General features: G+C 38.8%; 1 protein-coding gene across 2 annotated transcripts in view; it reads left to right on the top strand.

Moving 5' to 3' along the window:
• The first annotated feature begins 4,156 nt into the window (after window positions 1–4,156).
• Phip (pleckstrin homology domain interacting protein) overlaps window positions 4,157–17,417 on the top strand; it is a 119,054-nt gene continuing 105,793 nt past the window's right edge. For both annotated transcript variants that reach the window (XM_057766557.1, XM_057766556.1), the window contains exons 1-4: window positions 4,157–4,389; window positions 4,495–4,553; window positions 4,688–4,717; window positions 4,908–4,967. In XM_057766557.1, the coding sequence (XP_057622540.1) occupies window positions 4,350–4,389; window positions 4,495–4,553; window positions 4,688–4,717; window positions 4,908–4,967 (189 nt within the window). In that variant the 5' untranslated portion in view covers window positions 4,157–4,349. The remainder of the gene's footprint in view (window positions 4,390–4,494; window positions 4,554–4,687; window positions 4,718–4,907; window positions 4,968–17,417) is intronic.

Here is a 17,417-nt window from a genome sequence, read left to right as displayed (position 1 = left end):
TGTCCATCAAGCACTTTGTAGGATAGAATAAGCCTGCAGACTTATTTATGTTTTCTTCCCCGGAGCAGCCTTTTTAACTTCATCCACTGTGCTGCTTCGAATCTTAGAGAAATATGTTCTAAAACTGTTTTTCTTTTGTAATAGCCAACTCTACTGTCATAAAGTGATTTTTTAAAAAAAATGTGTAAATTTATCCGTAAAGATATGTATTTATTTTATAAATTAACATGTACAAATTGTAAACTAACAGGATCATTTAATTTGGAGAAAAAAAGCTTGAATGATTTACTAATGTTAAACTTGGGGTGGGAATATATGATTGCTGGAATCTAGTTAATTTTTGTTACACATTATAAGGAAATGTGTTACAATTTATGTGAAAAGCTCTTTCAGTGATCTAATAAAAGAGAACCATTAAATAACATTAAATACCAAAAACCTTATTAAATGATGGGTGGTGTATTAAAGTAAATTAACCCCGTTATTTCTAAAGGCACCAGAACACTGTACTGTAGCTGTTCATGAACTTCAGATTTGACATTAACACGTTGTGGAGACATAGGGATGTAAGTGAGAAGAGAAAGACAGCCATGGCAGAAACAGTGGTGGAGAGCAAACCGCAGGAGTGTGGCTTATTAGACAATGCCCTTCTCATAGCATGATGTAAATTTTGTTCTTCAGGGCAAATGTTTTTTAAAAGGTATTCTTTGGAGAAGGATGCTTTCTACTTTTTTATTCATTGGGTGAAGCCTTTTGATATGAATGCAGCATATGACCAGAGAATATATAGTTCAATGGTAGATTGCCTGTGTAACATGAGCAAGAACCTGGGTTCAACAACATTACAAAATAACAAAACAATGTAACACCAGTACAGAAACATAACATACAAGGTAACACACCGAATCCATGAGTTTTAGTTATGTGTTATTCACCATACTACAGAAGACAAGTCAAATTTCATAAAGGTAACAGAACTGTAATTAGTATTAATCTTAGTCTAGAGAAGACTTAAAAGGCAGCTTTTAAAAAAAGAATTATTACTTATCAAGAGCAACACAGCTTTGTTCGTGTGATGCCAAGGGTGCAGTATGGAATGCCATAGGACTTTAAAGAAGTTTATAACTATCATACAAAAATGAGTTTCAGTTTTCCAAGACTTCTTTTCTTTCTTCTTTCAGTTTTGTTTGTTCCTTTGTTTTATGAATTTTGTTTTGTGCTTTTTGTTTTGTTCACCTTCACAGTTAAAATTCATGGAGAGCTTTATTTTTCTTCATGGCACTTCTGAGGTCCATGAAGTAAATAAAAACATAAAGGGGTATGGGTCAAATCTAAACTATCTTTACAAAGAGATTGCCTGTGAAAATAACTGTACACACCTCTGCTTTGGGAGCAAAACACAGGATTTCTAAATGAGAACTATTTGATAAACATAGATTTTGCACACACATGTGAAAATAAATGGCTTAGCAAACTCCAGTTAACTGAAATGATTTATGTTTGATGTTAGAGAAACTTATGTGAAGTGGTCTTGTTTTTATTTTTTTTTTCAAAAAAAATTAATGGACTTAGCAGGATGCAATTTAACATCCAGAGGAAAAACAATACTTTATTGGACTGAGAGAATGGGAGAAAAGAATTTTAATTTTTGTATTCTGTATTTTTAATACAAAGCATTGATAGAAATTAGTTTAAAGGCAAGCTTACACTGTTTTCCAAACTAAGTATTTCAAAAAGAAACTAAAACATTGTCAAAGGTTAGTCAAAATGATAGGAATATCATATTCAGACAAAAGCAGGCTGTTCTTAAACAAATTTTTTGTTTCTGATTTTAGTCTCATGAAAAGCTCCCAAGGCTTCTGCTTGAGAAGCATACATGATATAATCATGATAGCTTTGCATATCACCCAAAGACATACAAGAAATACACAGAAAACTTTATCTAGAGAAATTTTACATTACGTTCGAAATTTGACTTTATTTCACAAGGATAAAAAGAAACGTAAGAGTAAGAATTAGGTTAGTGTATGCATTCAGAACCAGAAAACTTCAAGTAGAATTTCTAATTCTCAAAATCTGCTGATTTAAAGACCTTCCCAATGGGCTATCACAATTATCTGAAGAACATAACACATGTTAAGAAGATAAAACAGCATCAGCCATATAAATAAATACAATTGTAAAAGGCATATAAAATGTTCTTCTGCCTAACCATCAAGAAGCAAGCTATTTTACCTATCACTGTAAGAATAAAACGCTTTTAAAGAAGCAAACATTTTAGAATCTGAGAATAGCCATGCCAGTTTGCAAGCAGTTGTTCTGGAATTGAGGTAGTGATAGGACCAATCATGGTAACCTCTCATTTCTATTTTATTGAGTTACAAAAGGCAATTCTCTATCCCATTATTCCGAAGGGGTGGAGGTTGTTCCCTCTTGCTTACACGTGTAAATTTCTGAGCTTTCAGTGCACTCTTGCAGTGCAGCCCAAGGCAGCTGCAGCATTTCCCACCAGGAAGGCAAGGAGCTAGGAGGGTGCGAGGGCTTGAGGAAACAATCCGGGAAAACCACAACCCAGCTTCTTGGTCCTTACCTTGCAAATTACCTTTTAAAATCAGACCCATAAAAATGCAGCTTATTATCTAAAAATTTCAAAGAGGATCTTTTGTTAAAGATTAACAAAAGAATGACTATCCTAATTCTCTTTAAAATGCCAACCTTAAAAAAAAAATTGAACTCTCAGAGTCTTTTTGGAAAGTGCTTAAATCATCTGGAGATAAATATCACTTGGTGTCCTTGTTTTCTAACAAATGGCATTTTCCATTGTTTCCATTAATTTCACCCATATTCGTTTTTAAAAAAGGCCCCTATCCTCATCAGCAAAACAAAGATGAACGATTTATCATATAAAACCAGTAATTACATTCTGATTTACGAAAGATTTTTGTTTCTGCTTTTCGTCTGTTTTTAAGAAGTCCTCCCGTGATTAACTGTAAACAGGAATGGTTTACACCTCAAATTAGAAGCCATTAATTAGCATGACGAAGTCAACTGCAAGATATACAGATAATTTAAATTATTTAATCACTAATCACCTTGGCTAAACTATAATATTCTTTTTCAATAACCTTCGGTGGGTTATCGACTGTCAGTAATTTACCTCCATATCAGTTAGAGATAAGTATTAGCTAGCGTCCTTTCCTTTTCCTCAGGTTTATATTAGCCCTTCTTGTAAACACTTTAAAAAGCTTTAGGGTTCTTCACTCCCAAATCCCTAATTAGCCATCACTAGCCTTTTTGTAATAAGGGGGAAAAGATGGTCTAAAGTACAAATCTGGAGTTCCTCTTGTCCGTTTAACAAAACAAAAACATTTTTTTAAAAAAATCGAACGCTTCAGGCAATGGTAGTAATAAAAGAAATATGCAGAGGTGGCTTCGGGAAATAACGGGTTTGCAAAACGCAAGTGCCTCATAAAAAAAAAAAAAAGCAGCCCGAACCTCTATTACAATCAACGGCACTCCAATAAATTACACAACACTTGCACAGGCTGCAGAAATATTGCAGGACAAGACTTACACAGATGCCAATCCGCAGCATTTATACACATGCACATGGCAAGACAGAAAGCAAACACTAGCGTTCAAGTCGGGCAGGGCGGCGCGATCCCGACTTGGCCCAGCGTGAGAGTGCTCCCTGAGTGTCTCTGTGCGTGCGTGAGAGTGAGCCCCATCTCCCGGTATTTCCTCTCTTTGGGCAGTTTTGCTTCATTTGTTTCCTATTTCTGCTACATAGAAACTAACTTCCATCTCAGCCCAGCCAGCGCCGCTGAATAGAGCCTGTGCTGCGGCTCCGTGTGCGTCAGATTCCTCCGCGCAGCCGTGCCGGCCCCCTCCTTCCCTCCCTCCCTTTCTCCCTCCCGCGGGCGGCCTCCTTAGAGAAAGCGCCTGCCAAGCAGCCCGCCGTTTCGGCCCCGACATCTTCTCGGGCTGCCAATAGAGAAATAAGTCGCGGCTCGGGCCGCGCGGAGGGGTGTCAGCGCGGGCGTTAGGCCTAGGCCGAGGCACTCCTTTTCCCGCGGGGGGCGGGGACGGCGAGTGCGGGCCGCGAAGGCGCGGACTCCTTTCTGTGGCGGAGGGATCCCGGCGGAGGCGGCCGCAGCCGGGGCCGCTGCCTGAGAGTTGTTGTTTCCTCCTCCTCCTCCTCCTCCGCCTCCGCCGCCGTTGCTTGAATGGTGGAGCCGAGGCTCGGCTCGTGAGCACACACTGACAGCTACAGGGCAGGCGGCGGCACCGTCCCCGCTTCCCCTCGGCGGCGGGCTGTCCCGCCGGCGGCCCCGAAGTGACCCGCAAACATGTCTCGTGAGAGGAAAGGCCTCTCGGAGCTGCGATCGGGTAAGTCGGGCGCTGCGGGGCCGCCGCGCCGGGCGGATTCGCCAGCGGGCCCCCGCCCCCCGCGGCCGCTCAGCCCGTGTCTCCCCGTCCCTCTCTCCCGCGCAGAGCTCTACTTCCTCATCGCCCGGTTCCTGGAAGATGGACCCTGTCAGCAGGCGGCTCAGGTAGGCGGCGCGCGTCGCGGGCCGGGCGGGCGGGCGCTCGCGGTGGCCGCCCGCGGGCGTGGGGGAGGGCGGCGGCGGCGGCGGGGCCGCGGCCCGGGGCGCGGGGCTCAGCGGTCCCCGCTTTGTTGTTGCAGGTGCTGATCCGCGAAGTGGCCGAGAAGGAGGTAAGGGCGCGGCGGGTCGGTGCGTCCCGCCGCCGTACGGCCTCGGTCGGGCCGCTGCTCGAGCCCGGGCATCGAGCGGGGCGAGGGGCGCGGGGCGCGGGGGTCCCCGGCGGGGCACGGGCCGGGCTGGGGAGGGGAGCGGCGCGGGCCGGGTCGGGGGCCGCGCTCACCGGGCGTCCTGTCCCCGCAGCTGCTGCCCCGGCGCACCGACTGGACTGGGAAGGAGCACCCCAGGACCTACCAGAATCTGGTGAGACATTCCCAGCGCACAGCAAAGAAACTTTTCCCCGAGTCGAATAAAAATTGAATTTCCCGCAATTTTTTACAGAGACAAAAACTTGGCCTCGGAACGGGAAAGCTGCAAAGGCCACGGGGAGGGTTGGGAGGCAGGAGCGGGGGCTGCGGGGGGCGGCGGCTGGGGGTGCGGACGCCCCGGGGCCGCAGGGGCCGCGGACAATTTATTTGTGATATTTTGTTAATGTGCTAGAAATAAAGATACGTCATGAGTGTTGTGCAGTGCAAGGCCGGAGGAGGAGGGGCCGGCGCGCGCGTCCGGGCGGGCGGGCGCGGGCGGGCGGGCGCGCGCGCGAGGCGGCGGCGGCGGCAGCGGGAGCGGCGCAAGCCTGGAGAGCGCGCTCGCCAGCTCCTCTCTTGCTCTGCACGCGCGGCCGGCTCAGCTTTCTCCAGACCCACACAATAGCTAGTGACTAACTGCTCCGAAGCGGCATTAGCATTTCACAAGGAGGCCATTCAGGCAACGGACGAATCTTGGCAAGATTTTTCCCTTTTTCTTTCCTCCTTCTCCTCTTCCTTTTGCTTTCCGTAGATCTAGACGTAGATTTTATTTATTTTTATCTTTTTTTTTTTTTTTTTTTGGTTGGAGGCGTTCAGATAGATACTTGGTCTTACCTACGCGGCGGCACATATTACATTTACAAAAACATACCTGCCGAAGTATAAATTTAGAAGTTTTAAAATGCGTTTTCTAATTTTGCTGATTCTTGGGATATATTCCCTTCTTTTATTAAAAACTCAATAATGGAGGGCATTGAAGAGTTTGATTTTTATCTACATAAGTTGCCGTGGGCTGGACCTTGGGTCTTCATTTTTTGTTTATATTGAGATGTTTTAATTCCTTGAAAAATTACTTTTTAAAATAGTTTGTGGGTTTTGCAAGGCAATAATTGTAAAAAAAATTGCTCCCACAAAATGGAGCTATCTCTTGAGTATTGTGAATGGAAAGGAAAGTCTTGGTGCTAGTTTACTTTAAAGGAGCTGTGGTTTCCGCAGCATCCTCTGTGTACACTGATTGATGTTGTTTGTACTAACGTGTTGAATAGTCAGTTACAACAGGGGCCATCGAGCAGCTGAAATTTAGACGGTACATTGAGAAAATGTTCTGAGCCGCTTGTGACTGCTCGAGGTAGTTGCGGTCACTCATGTTGTCAGGGCTGTCCTGAGTAGGCAGTTTTTTAGTAGTTGAGAATGACTGTCTTAAGTGAGGTGATGGCACAACCTGATTCTTGTAGCTTTTGTGTGGTTTTGAATAGGATTCGCATAGCTTTTGTGTGCATGTGTTATGATTTAATGTAAACTATTGATGACTACGGGATTGTTTAGGCTTAAGAAAACCGGGGGGAGACTGTTTTGTATCCATGCCTAAAGTTCAAGCAGCGATTTAGGGTAGTTCAGTCAATACTTGGGCCAATCCCAAAGTGATTGGTATTTGAAGTAAACTCCAAGGTTTACTACTTGCAATGTTTTAAGTTTTTAGATTTATACTCTTTTGGCAAAATCTTCAGTATATTTCCATGTCTTCCTTGCTGTTTAAGAAAAATCAACTCTAAAAATACTGTCAAAAAGATACAGCGTGTTTTACCAAACTCGTTTTTTCTTTTCTTTTAAAAAGCCCACAAATTCCAAGTCACTAAAAATTGCTGTCCTTTTAACTTTAAGTGTCTTAGATTTTTGATCAAAGCAACTAATAGTGTTTGACTAATGGGAGTGGCTAATCGGTATAGGAATATCATTTTGTTTTTCTGGTGAAAACACTAATGCAGATTTAGATTTAGACCTAATTTAATTTTAGACAGGGTTCTCATCGGCTCAAATAGTAAAATGAAATATTCATAGTTTTTCAGGTTTCTTAAATTGTCTTTGTTAGTGTGTTATTTATGAAGAGCCACATGCTTTGTACGAAGGTGGTTTTTCTTGCTGAAGAGTTTTTTATCTCAACAATCACCATGGCTTTACTCTGAAGACAGGTAAAAACTCTTAACTGGAACTTGGAGTTGATTCTTGTTCTCTTTTATTTACTCAGCATAAAACTGCTGAGTACAAGGTGCCCTGGAAAGTACTTGTGTATCCATCAGTCCCATTGCTGAGATGTGTGAGAATATGACTATGTTCGTCTCACTGGAATTGCAGTTTAAGTTAGCCTTAAGAATATTTTGGTTGCCAGGTTTCTGAGCACATTAGTAGATTAGGAAATTTTCTGTTTTAATAAACACATGCAAAGTTTCTTGCATATTCTTTTCTTTTAATTTAATTTCATAATTGATAACCTAAAGTTTTACTTTTTGTATGCATCAAATTGAACTAACAAAAATTGCCTTAAAATTATCTGGTGTGTGAAACTGTAGTTTCAGTACTTTATACTTGTACCTGGAAATGGTTTGTTGGTGTATTAACCGATGAGCTGAACAGTATTTTAAGTGGAACAATTCATGTGAAATTGGAATTTTCTAGACAGTCTTTAGGAAAGAGATGTACGTTTGTACTTGAGTTTGAAAATAAGTGTTGATCAGCATTACTTGGAATACATTGATTGGAATTACATTGGAATCAGCTTTGGTCCAGAAGAAAATGAAGTGTTTAGTGCAGTTTTGAAAGTTTTATAAGTTAAAAAAGTAAAATTCATACATATATGTGTGTATATGTATATATGAACTGAGAATTTTGTCTTTGCTATTAAAAGAATGTGATGGATTATTATCTGGTCGAACACTTAAAATATTTTAAAGGTGAATGGAATTCGATAGGATATTAAAATTGTTTTGAGGTCTGATTTAAGTTTATTCAGAGTTTATATTTTTTAACCTATAATTTTTTTAAGGTAAAGGACATTTTTCAAGTATTCATCAGAATTCTTTTAAATGAAGCCAAGTATTAAGCCAAAAAAGTATTTTTTAAGATAGGCTGGCCTTGAACTAACTCTCCCTGTGTAACTGAGGTTGACCTTGATTTTTCTGATGTTTCTGCTTACACTCCCAGAATGCTGGGATTACAGAGTGGTTTATGCAGTGCAAGGAAATGAACCAAGGAGCTTTGTTCATGTTTGCTGAGCACTTCACAGATTGAGCTAGCTACATCTTCAGTCTGTCCACATTTTATAGTAAGAGGTCTATGTTTTGGACAGTGTTCTCAGCTTTTTATTATGGGATTTCACTTACCTCAAGGTGCAGCCTTACAGTCGGCTGGCCTGCGTCAGCTTCCCAAGTGTTGGGGTTATAGGCTCATTTCCTAACTCAGTATTTGAATTTTTTGGTTCTTTATTTCTGCTTCCCAGTTGCCTCCTTAATTAGTCATGATTGCTCTTTTATTAGATCTTAACGTAGATTATTAAAGTATTTTCACTAGACTTGGGATGCTTTGATTACATTACTTCTTAAAGTTATTTCTTTTTTCAGTTGAGTTTAAATTTTGCTAATTTAATAAAATGATGTAATTTTTTTGCTTTAAAAAAATAATCACTTTCTTAAACTGATTGCATCTTACTAGGTATCTTTCTCAAGGTGAAAGATTAGAAGTTAGGAGATATGGTTTGTTGTCTGAAACCTGGTGATAGATTGCAGGTGATATGGGAAAACTAATTTCTCTTGCATTCGTTATTTGTAACCATATATAAAAACATGGACTGAAAATTAACTAGAACTAAGTTTTGAGTTAGAAATAGCAGTACATTGTTTTTAAGTTTTTAGCATTTATTTTTGGAGTTTAGTTTTTTATAATGGAAAAATAAACCTATAGAAGTCATGCCAGTTTTGGAAACTGAATAAATGCTTTCCATAGTACTATTCTTTGGTGGTCATCCTACTTTGGGTTCTGTTGCTGTGATAAAACTCTGCAAGGAAAAAAAAAGCAATGTGGGGAGGAAAGGGTTATTTCATCCTAGAACTCCCAGGTCAATGTCCATCCCTGAGGGAACTTGGAGGAATTCATGTCAAAGACCTGGAGGCAGAAACTAAAGAAGAGGCATGGAAGATGCTGCTTATTGACTTATTCCCTGGTTTGCTTAGCGACTTTTCTTACACAGTTTAGGCTGGGCCTACCTACAGTGAGCTAGACCCTCATCAATACATGGTCTCAGGATGCTTTGATGAAAGCCGTTCCTCTTCCCAGGTGTGTCAGGTTGACGACTGAGTTATTACAATACCATTTCTTCTTAAAGATGAAGGTTTCTGAGATAGTAGCCAAATTGTAGACCACCTCTTTATTGCTCTGTAACTACTGTGTTTTTTCACTTTGGTTTAAGTAAGTTATTGGTAGCTTCAGATTTAGAGATGAATAGAGGGCCCTGAATAGAATTTACTTAAGTATATATCTTAAGTATACAGTACTTAAGAGTATGCTGATTAAAGTGAGTATCGTGGAATTAAACTTAGAGGTGAGCTTAAAGAAAGCGCTAGCATAGACGAGTGTTAAGCTAGAAATTTCTGGTCTGTATTAAGATACTTTGAGATTTGTATAAATCTTTTCCAGGTTGAAAGAGAGCATATGAAGAGGTATATATGTGTTGGTAGCATTACAAGGCTTTCGTGGGTTTTTCCCTTCATTTTTAAATTCTTTGACAGTTTTCATACATGTGCATAATGAATTTTAGCTGCCCCCCTTTTAAGAGTTTCAATTAAATAATAAGCTTGGCTTGATAGTTCATGAAACTGGACTTTTAAAATGATTTACTGTTATAATTAGGGATGAAATGTGTGTTAGGTAAAAAAGGAAAATAGTATGTGCTGAAGGACCAAAACTTCATCTTTTTTTATGTATGCAGTTATTCTCTTGGTACTTGGTATCATTTTTAAAAGAATTGGATTCATTTATAAAATTTATGTGTGTACTTGTTGAGTGTGGGTTTTTATGCATGTGTGATTGTGAATGTCAGGACAACCTTGACATGGTGGTCCTCAGGCTGTCTAGCATGTACCAGGGATCCATCTACCTGTTTGTCTTTTCAGAGATAGAATTAATTACAAGTGTGTTTACCTGATATTTTTTAACAAGGGTTCTCTGCACCAAACCCAAGCAATTAATCAACTTTATCCCCAAGCCCTATAAATTTTTAAATTAAATGAATCCATATTAGATTCTTAATACATTGCCAAGTGAGGTGGACATAGAGGAATATTAGAATTGTTCTTTCCTAACTGTTCATATAACTGAGACAGAGGAGTATCAAATGCATCCATTTGCTAATCTCTAAAATGGCCTAATTATGACAAATCCACCTTAAAAGGCTGGGAGTAGTAATGGGTGTAGGGTTTGGTTTGCTCTTGGCAACAACAGTGACAATAGTAAAGGCTGTAGAACTGTGTGGTGGTGTAGAAATTGTAATGGGATTTATTGTATCAGTTATTCATGGCATTACAGGTGATGGTAGCATGTTATAGAGGCAGTACCAAAGAATGCATGGGTTCTGCCACAGTTGGTATGACGTCCTGGGTTTCTGTCATGAGTGGAGAGCATGTATATGACTTAGGAAAGGGTATAGTGCAACAATGCACAAAATAACTACAGTGAGCGGAATTGGTTGACTCTGGTTTACTTTTGGAGTGCAGAAACACTAGTTTTGTAGGCAACTTGATGAAACACTTGTCTGAAACTTCAATCTATCTCTAGATGTCAGGTGCTTTAGTTATCTTGAGTACTGAAAGCTGAAACAGCTAAAAATGAAACTGGTTGTTTGCTAGTATTATTACATTGATACTTTTAACAATAGCAGTTTAAGGATTTTTTTCCCCCTATCTTTTCATGAGGGGGTATTTTTATCAGATTCATAAATTTGAGTTTTAAATTATACTCTAATATTAATATGTCTGAGAGAATTTATTGCACATAGCAAATATTTAATTTTAAAAACTCAAGGTGTTGCTCTGAATTGAGCACTCCTGCTTTGCTGTATGGAGAAATCTGAAGAGTTTTTTTTTTTTTTTTTTTTTTTTTTTTTTAGCAGAACAGAGTTTATATGAATAAAGTTGAAGATATTTGTATTGTCATTTTCTTTAACTGACAGGTACTGTATTGATAAGATCAACTGAATTATCTAAATGTGTTCTTTTGATTGAATTCTTAAAGACAGGCATTCATGTTATGTTTGTTTCCAAGTACTTAGTAAGTATACTTCCCAGATTAATTTTGATGTTGGCAAGGTTCTGTGTTGTTAAGCATCTTATAAGGAAGTGATAAAAATTTAAGAATTCTCAAATTAGTTAACCTAACTTAGAAAATTTGATTTATAGATTCTATTAAATTTTTAATGCTCAAGCTTGTGTGATTACTGGGGAAAACTAAAGTTTTGAGAAGGAAACAGTACTATAAACTGTTGGAATCTAGAGACCTGGACCTGATTAGTTTGTCTCCTATTTTCTGAAGATAAATTCTTGAACAAATTTACCTTATAGGTAGAGTTTTCTGCATTTGTTAGTAAATCTTTAATCTTTACAAAGATTAAATTTTGAAAAATAGTTGGCACCAAGATTTTTTTTGTGGAGAAGATAGTAAAACATTACTTAGAAAATGTATCCTAGCTTTAAAAATGATCAATAAAATTTAACTCATACTTCAAAAATCATAACAGCTTATAAATTTGGAAGTTTTGAGACTTTTAGTTTTAAAATTTTGTAGTTTTTATGAAAAGGCTTATAAACAGTGAATATGTTTTTTTGTAATTTTTAATGTACTAGAATAGTTAGAAAAATGAGAGTTGTATTCTACTCAACTGGTCTTTTATAATGCAAAATACAGAGAGCAGAAGTAGCCAGCCCTTTTGATCTGACAAAGATTTTTGACCTAATCACATGGAAGGAGTGAATATGAAGTGAGTATTTTAATTAAAACATATTATTAGTGCTGAACATTGATCATCATTTTCATAAATATCAATTTGCTAAAGGAAAGGACATTTTTAGGTCAACATAGGAAAACCAAGTAATTGAAATGACTATTGAGTTAACTTCACTCTGAAAATTCACTGGATTTTATATTGATATGTAATTCATGTGTATATGTAATCCAGAAGTGAAACTGACAAGGGGGACAAAGGGGACTAAAAGGAGTCCGGATGAGAGAATGTCAGGTAGGGGCCTGGGGAGAAATATACCCAATGTGTATTATATACCTGTATGAAAGTTTAAAAAAATAAAGATATCCCAAACAGTTTCCTGGATTAGGTAATATTTCTTCCCTATATATGGGTCACTATGTAATATACGCTTGGAGTGTCCTTAAGGTAATAGTAGACTCTTTACTGTGTAGTGCTAAGGGCATCAGATGGTTCAAAGAATAAGTTAGGCCGGGCGGTGGTGGCGCACGCCTTTAATCCCAGCACTTGGGAGGCAGAGGCAGGCGGATCTCTGTGAGTTCGAGGCTAGCCTGGTCTACAAGAGCTAGTTCCAGGACAGGCACCAAAAGCTACAGAGAAACCCTGTCTCGAAAAACAAAAAAAAAAAAAGAAAGAAAAAAAAAAGAATAAGTTAGTGATGCCTTCTTTGTGGTGATGAGGACACTTAGATTTAACAGTGCTTTTTCCATTCACTTTGTAAATCTAATGCCTGGCGCTTTGACATGAGATGTCTTTTTCTTTTAAAAGTTGAATAAGAAGTTCTTTTGGTATGTTGAGACGGTTTCTCTGTATAACCCTGGTTGTCTTGAATCTTGCTGTGAAGACCAGGCTGGTCTCAACTGCCTTTGTCTGCTTCCCAAGTGCAGGGTTGAAAGTTGTACCTCACCACTGTCCAGCTGAATAAGAGAGTACTTAATCATAGTATATCTAGTGGAAATCATTGGTTTTCAGTTTCCTCATAGCAACATCCTTCTGATGATACCTTTTTTTCCTTAAACTTATTTTATGAATGAGTACTCTGCACGTATACCCTGCACGTATACCTGAATGCTAGAAGAAGGCATCAGTTCCTATTATAGACAGTTGTGAAACACCATTTGGTTGCCGGGAATTGAACTCAGGACCTTTGGAAGAGCAGCTAGCATTCTTAATCGCTGAGCCATCATCTCTCCAGCCCCTGATTACACTACCTTCTGATAATTGCTGAACTTAGTTTACTTTGCTTTTCTATTGCTGTGGTAAACACCATGAGCAAAAGCTACTTGGGGGAGGAAAGGGTTATTTCATCTTACCCCTTCATGTTACAGTCTTTCACTGAGAGAAGTAAGGGCAAAAACTTAAGTGAGGCAGGAACAGAAACAAGCCAGAGAGCAGCACACTGGTTTAATTCTCCTTGTCTGCTTTCTTCTACAATACAGGACACCTGCCCAGAAGTCTTGAGACTTCCCACATCAATTTTCAGTGAAGAAAATGTTTCACAGACTTGTCTATAGATAATCTGTGCATTTTTTTAACTGAGTCACCTCTCATACAACATTAGCTTGTGTCCAGTTGACAGAAAACTGACCAGAATAGCATGCTACCCAGAAACAGATTGGTTTACCCAAAGTTGCAGATTAACCAGCCAGCCAGCTTAGTTTTTTTTTTTCCTTTTTTTCCTGGTATGCTGCAATTCACATTCTCAGATGATTATACCATTCAAATTGCAGTTAATAATTCTAGAAATATTTCTTATATATGATCTGAGAAAGAAGTGATAAACATGTAATTTTGACCAAAGTGGAAAAGAAATGAGAAAAGCTGTATTGTTTTATAGAAAAGTTTTTACTCTGATGTGAAAAACATTGCTATAGACCATTCTTTGGGGAAAGGGTCAGTAAAGTGCTTCTGGATTTTAAAGCCGAGTACCTGATTGGTGTTGACAGTCCCTGTTTTGGAGCATTTTGTGTGGAGGGTCCATGGTTGCAGTTTTCCAAATGAGTTCTAAAAAAGGAGACTCCTAGGATTCCTGGTGTCCTGAGGAAGATGAATGACCAAGGCTAAGAATAGATGTAAATTTAGGAATTAGCATAATAATTTCCCAAAGAGAATATATAGTGTGAGGAAAACATGTTGGTTTGGGCTCTGACAACTAGGATCTCAAGGAACACCACTTTGTGGCCAGGTAGAAGAGGATGAACCTGTAAGAAGGAATGGATCCACAGATAGAGCAAAGCCAGAGAGAGAATAGCTTGAAAATTAAGGCTAGATGATGGAAGAGACATTAAGATACAGATTTATTTAAAAAAAAAAATCAGTAGTTAAGGTGAACGCCAATGATGCTTTTGTTTTTCTGGTGTTTTGTATTTATTTTAAAAATAAACTTGGGATTCTACTGTCAACATTACTTTTTAATAGAATTTTGTATTAAAGTACTTGGGAGCCTATATGCACTTAGGTCCAGTGAGAATATTTTGTGAAATCATGGTGATGTTAATGACTTTGATACAGTCATTATCATGATTTAGATCCCAGTTTTCCCCACACTTGCTTATTTGTGTATGTGTGTGGGGCATATTACATTCAGTGTTATTATTTTTATTATATTTATTTCCCAATATATTAATGAGTCAATATGTAATGTGTAACTTGGGATATAAAGTAACAGTTGATTCTTACACCAGGTGCAATGCTAAGGACATTACATGTGGTTTAATTTATTCAAGACCATAGCCAACAAGTACAGGGACCTCTTACATTGTCCTTTTACAACTACTTTGACTCTGTCTTAATGCCTCTAACCATTAACAATGCTTTACCTGCTTTTCATTTCTAAAATAGTATCTCAAAAAGTGATATAACTTGAATCATATAGTAGATAATTTTGGGAGATTGCACCACCCACTAGTCCTTGAGCATTTATTCTTGGATGCTTTTTGTTTTAATTTATGCAAATGAAAGCTGTTGACTGAGGCAAGAGAGTGAGCGAATTGAGACTAATAATGAACTATCAAAAATAAAAAGAACGTATCTGATGAGGCAAACACTAGAAATGCATCTGGATGATTAAAGCTGAAAAGGGGATGGAGAACAGGTCAGGCAGGATTTGGGGGTTTTGTGAAGAAACTTGAGGATATTTAAATGTAGGCATGAATAGGAAGGAGGTAACTGAGAAGAACTTCAGACTAAGAAGGACTAGCTTATGGTTTGGGTTTCTTTGAAGTCAAGTTAGGATTCATAGCATAGATAGAGAATTTAGATGTTACATATTAAGAGGAACAATTGCTCTAAGAAACAGGTTAAGTTGTAGCTTTAGGGATTTGATGGGCGGGGGGAACAGCTCCCCCCATAAGTAGATGAAAGGAGGTATGGAAAAGGACTCAGAGGAGCTTATTGTTAGTCTCTTTCACCCACCCCCACACACACCTTTGGTGATACCTTATAGACTGCTGAAGAGAAATAGTGACACCAGAATGCTCAAGTATGTATTGTTATACATACTTATGTTAGCACACTTTAATGTTTAACACTTATGTTAGAACAATTTAAACCTGTACTTTCCTGTTTAATTTAGAATTTCATTTGGGGAATCTTCTATGGCTTTGAAAAATGTTTGAAACCACTAGAATAAAGCAAAACTTTTTTTTTCTCTCTATTTTGATGTGCTAGGATAAGTGCTAATAAAATGTTTTCAGTATTGGGTAGTGGCGAGGTCAGCATTTCTTTGTTAACTTGTTTGTTTACCTAAATAATCATTTATTAACCCTCAGAAGTTCGTTAGGTCCCTAGTAAACCGGTCTAATCCTGGGTCTTACACAGGACACAGACAAGTAAGTTGATTGGTGATGCAATATAGCATGAGATCTTCAGAAATTCCTCCTAGAGAGGCATAGAATGAATTTCTGATGAGGATTATAATTACCATTAGATTCCGACTGAGGTTTAAAGTTTCAAGACTTATAAAGAATTGTTGTCCTCTTTTTTAATTGTTGCTGCCTTTTAAACTATAGCTATCCTAGTCAGCAAGTGCAACTCTGCTGCTCCCAACAGCAGTTGGGCTGCAAGAGTGGGTTCCCCAGGCCCCAATTCTTTTAAAGCTACCAATGGAACGGATCTAAATCTCTGTTGCTCTAAAGAATTCAAGATTCAAAGGTTGAATCTCTCCCCAGAGGCGGAATAGCAAGCAACTCACCTTCTGGTATCTCCCATGAAGTTTTCCTGCTCCTGCACCCCTCCTTATAAACCCTTCTCTACCTGGCTCTCCTTACTACTTCCTGTCAGCTAGTTGCTGACTCAGCCTCCTGACCACAGGTGACTTTTAATCAAACACGTCCTTGCATCATTAAACAAATGTTCCAGAGCATAAACAAAAGTAACATACCTTAAAATAATATTCTGCAACAAAAAATTAAAGTACATAACGTGCAACAACGTAAGGGTGATTAAGGGAAACTTGAAAGGAGAACAAAGGGTGTGTAGAAAGAAGGGCTAAGGTAGTGTGAACAGAGGAGAACAAAGGGTGTGCAGAGAGAAGGGCTAAGGTAGTGTCAACAGAGGAGAACAAAGGGTGTGTAGAAAGAAGGGCTAAGGTAGTGTGAACAGCTATGGAAGGACGTGAAGCTTAGACATGAGAGAATGAGGTTTGGAAGTGGGTGGGTAAAGATTTCTAGTAGACATGTCAGTTTCTATATTTAATAGATCAAAAACTGGAGAAAGCATAGCATTTAAGAACTAAATGTCTCTTCTAACTTGAAAGTGAAATTTGAGTTTGAAAAATTGAAATCTATATTATCAAAGAAAGCTTTAGTCAAAGTGTATTCATAATATTTTACTAAAAGGTACAGATCTGTAGAAAAGGTTACCAGTTTTACTATATGAAATGTATTCTTTTTTTATTTTTATGGATTTTTCGAGACAGGGTTTCTCTGTAGCTTTTTGGTTCCTGTCCTGGAACTAGCTCTTGTAGACCAGACTGGCCTCGAACTCACAGAGATCCGCCTGCCTCTGCCTCCCGAGTGCTGGGATTAAAGGCGTGCGCCACCACCGCCCGGCATGAAATGTATTCTTCCTGCAGATTGTAAAACAAGACCGTTATGAATTTCATCTTGCTAAAGTAAGAAGACTGAAAAGAAATTGAGTGGTTTTAGAGGTCATATTAAAATACTTATATTTGGGCCAGAAAGATGGCTCAATGTTTTAAGAGCATTTGTAGCTCTTGCCGAAGACCTGAGTTGAGATTCCAGCACCTACGTTAGGCATCTCATAACTGGCTGTAACTCCTGTTCTTAGGGATCTAATGCTTTCTTGTCTCTGCAGGCACTGGTGGCACACAAACACATGTAAATTTAGAAAAAGTTTTTTAAAGCAATAATTGTGTAAGTTTTGATTTGAAGGGTACATTATAAATACTCCAGGCCTTTTTCATGTAAAGTTTACTTTTAAATTTTTTTAATTTAAGGTATGTGTGTGTGTTTTATAGCAGGTATGCTGCTCTAATCAGTCTGTCTATTAGACCTTTAAGACAGGGTCTTCTACTGATCCTGGCACTAGACTATCGGTAAGCCCAGTCAGCAGTCCTCCTATCTCTAGCCTCAGTTATAA

The sequence above is a fragment of the Chionomys nivalis genome, chromosome 4 (assembly GCF_950005125.1).
Source record: "Chionomys nivalis chromosome 4, mChiNiv1.1, whole genome shotgun sequence".
NCBI lineage: Eukaryota > Metazoa > Chordata > Mammalia > Rodentia > Cricetidae > Chionomys > Chionomys nivalis.
The sequence above is the reverse complement of the archived record's forward strand: the minus strand, read 5'-3'. Positions and strand labels throughout refer to the sequence as shown.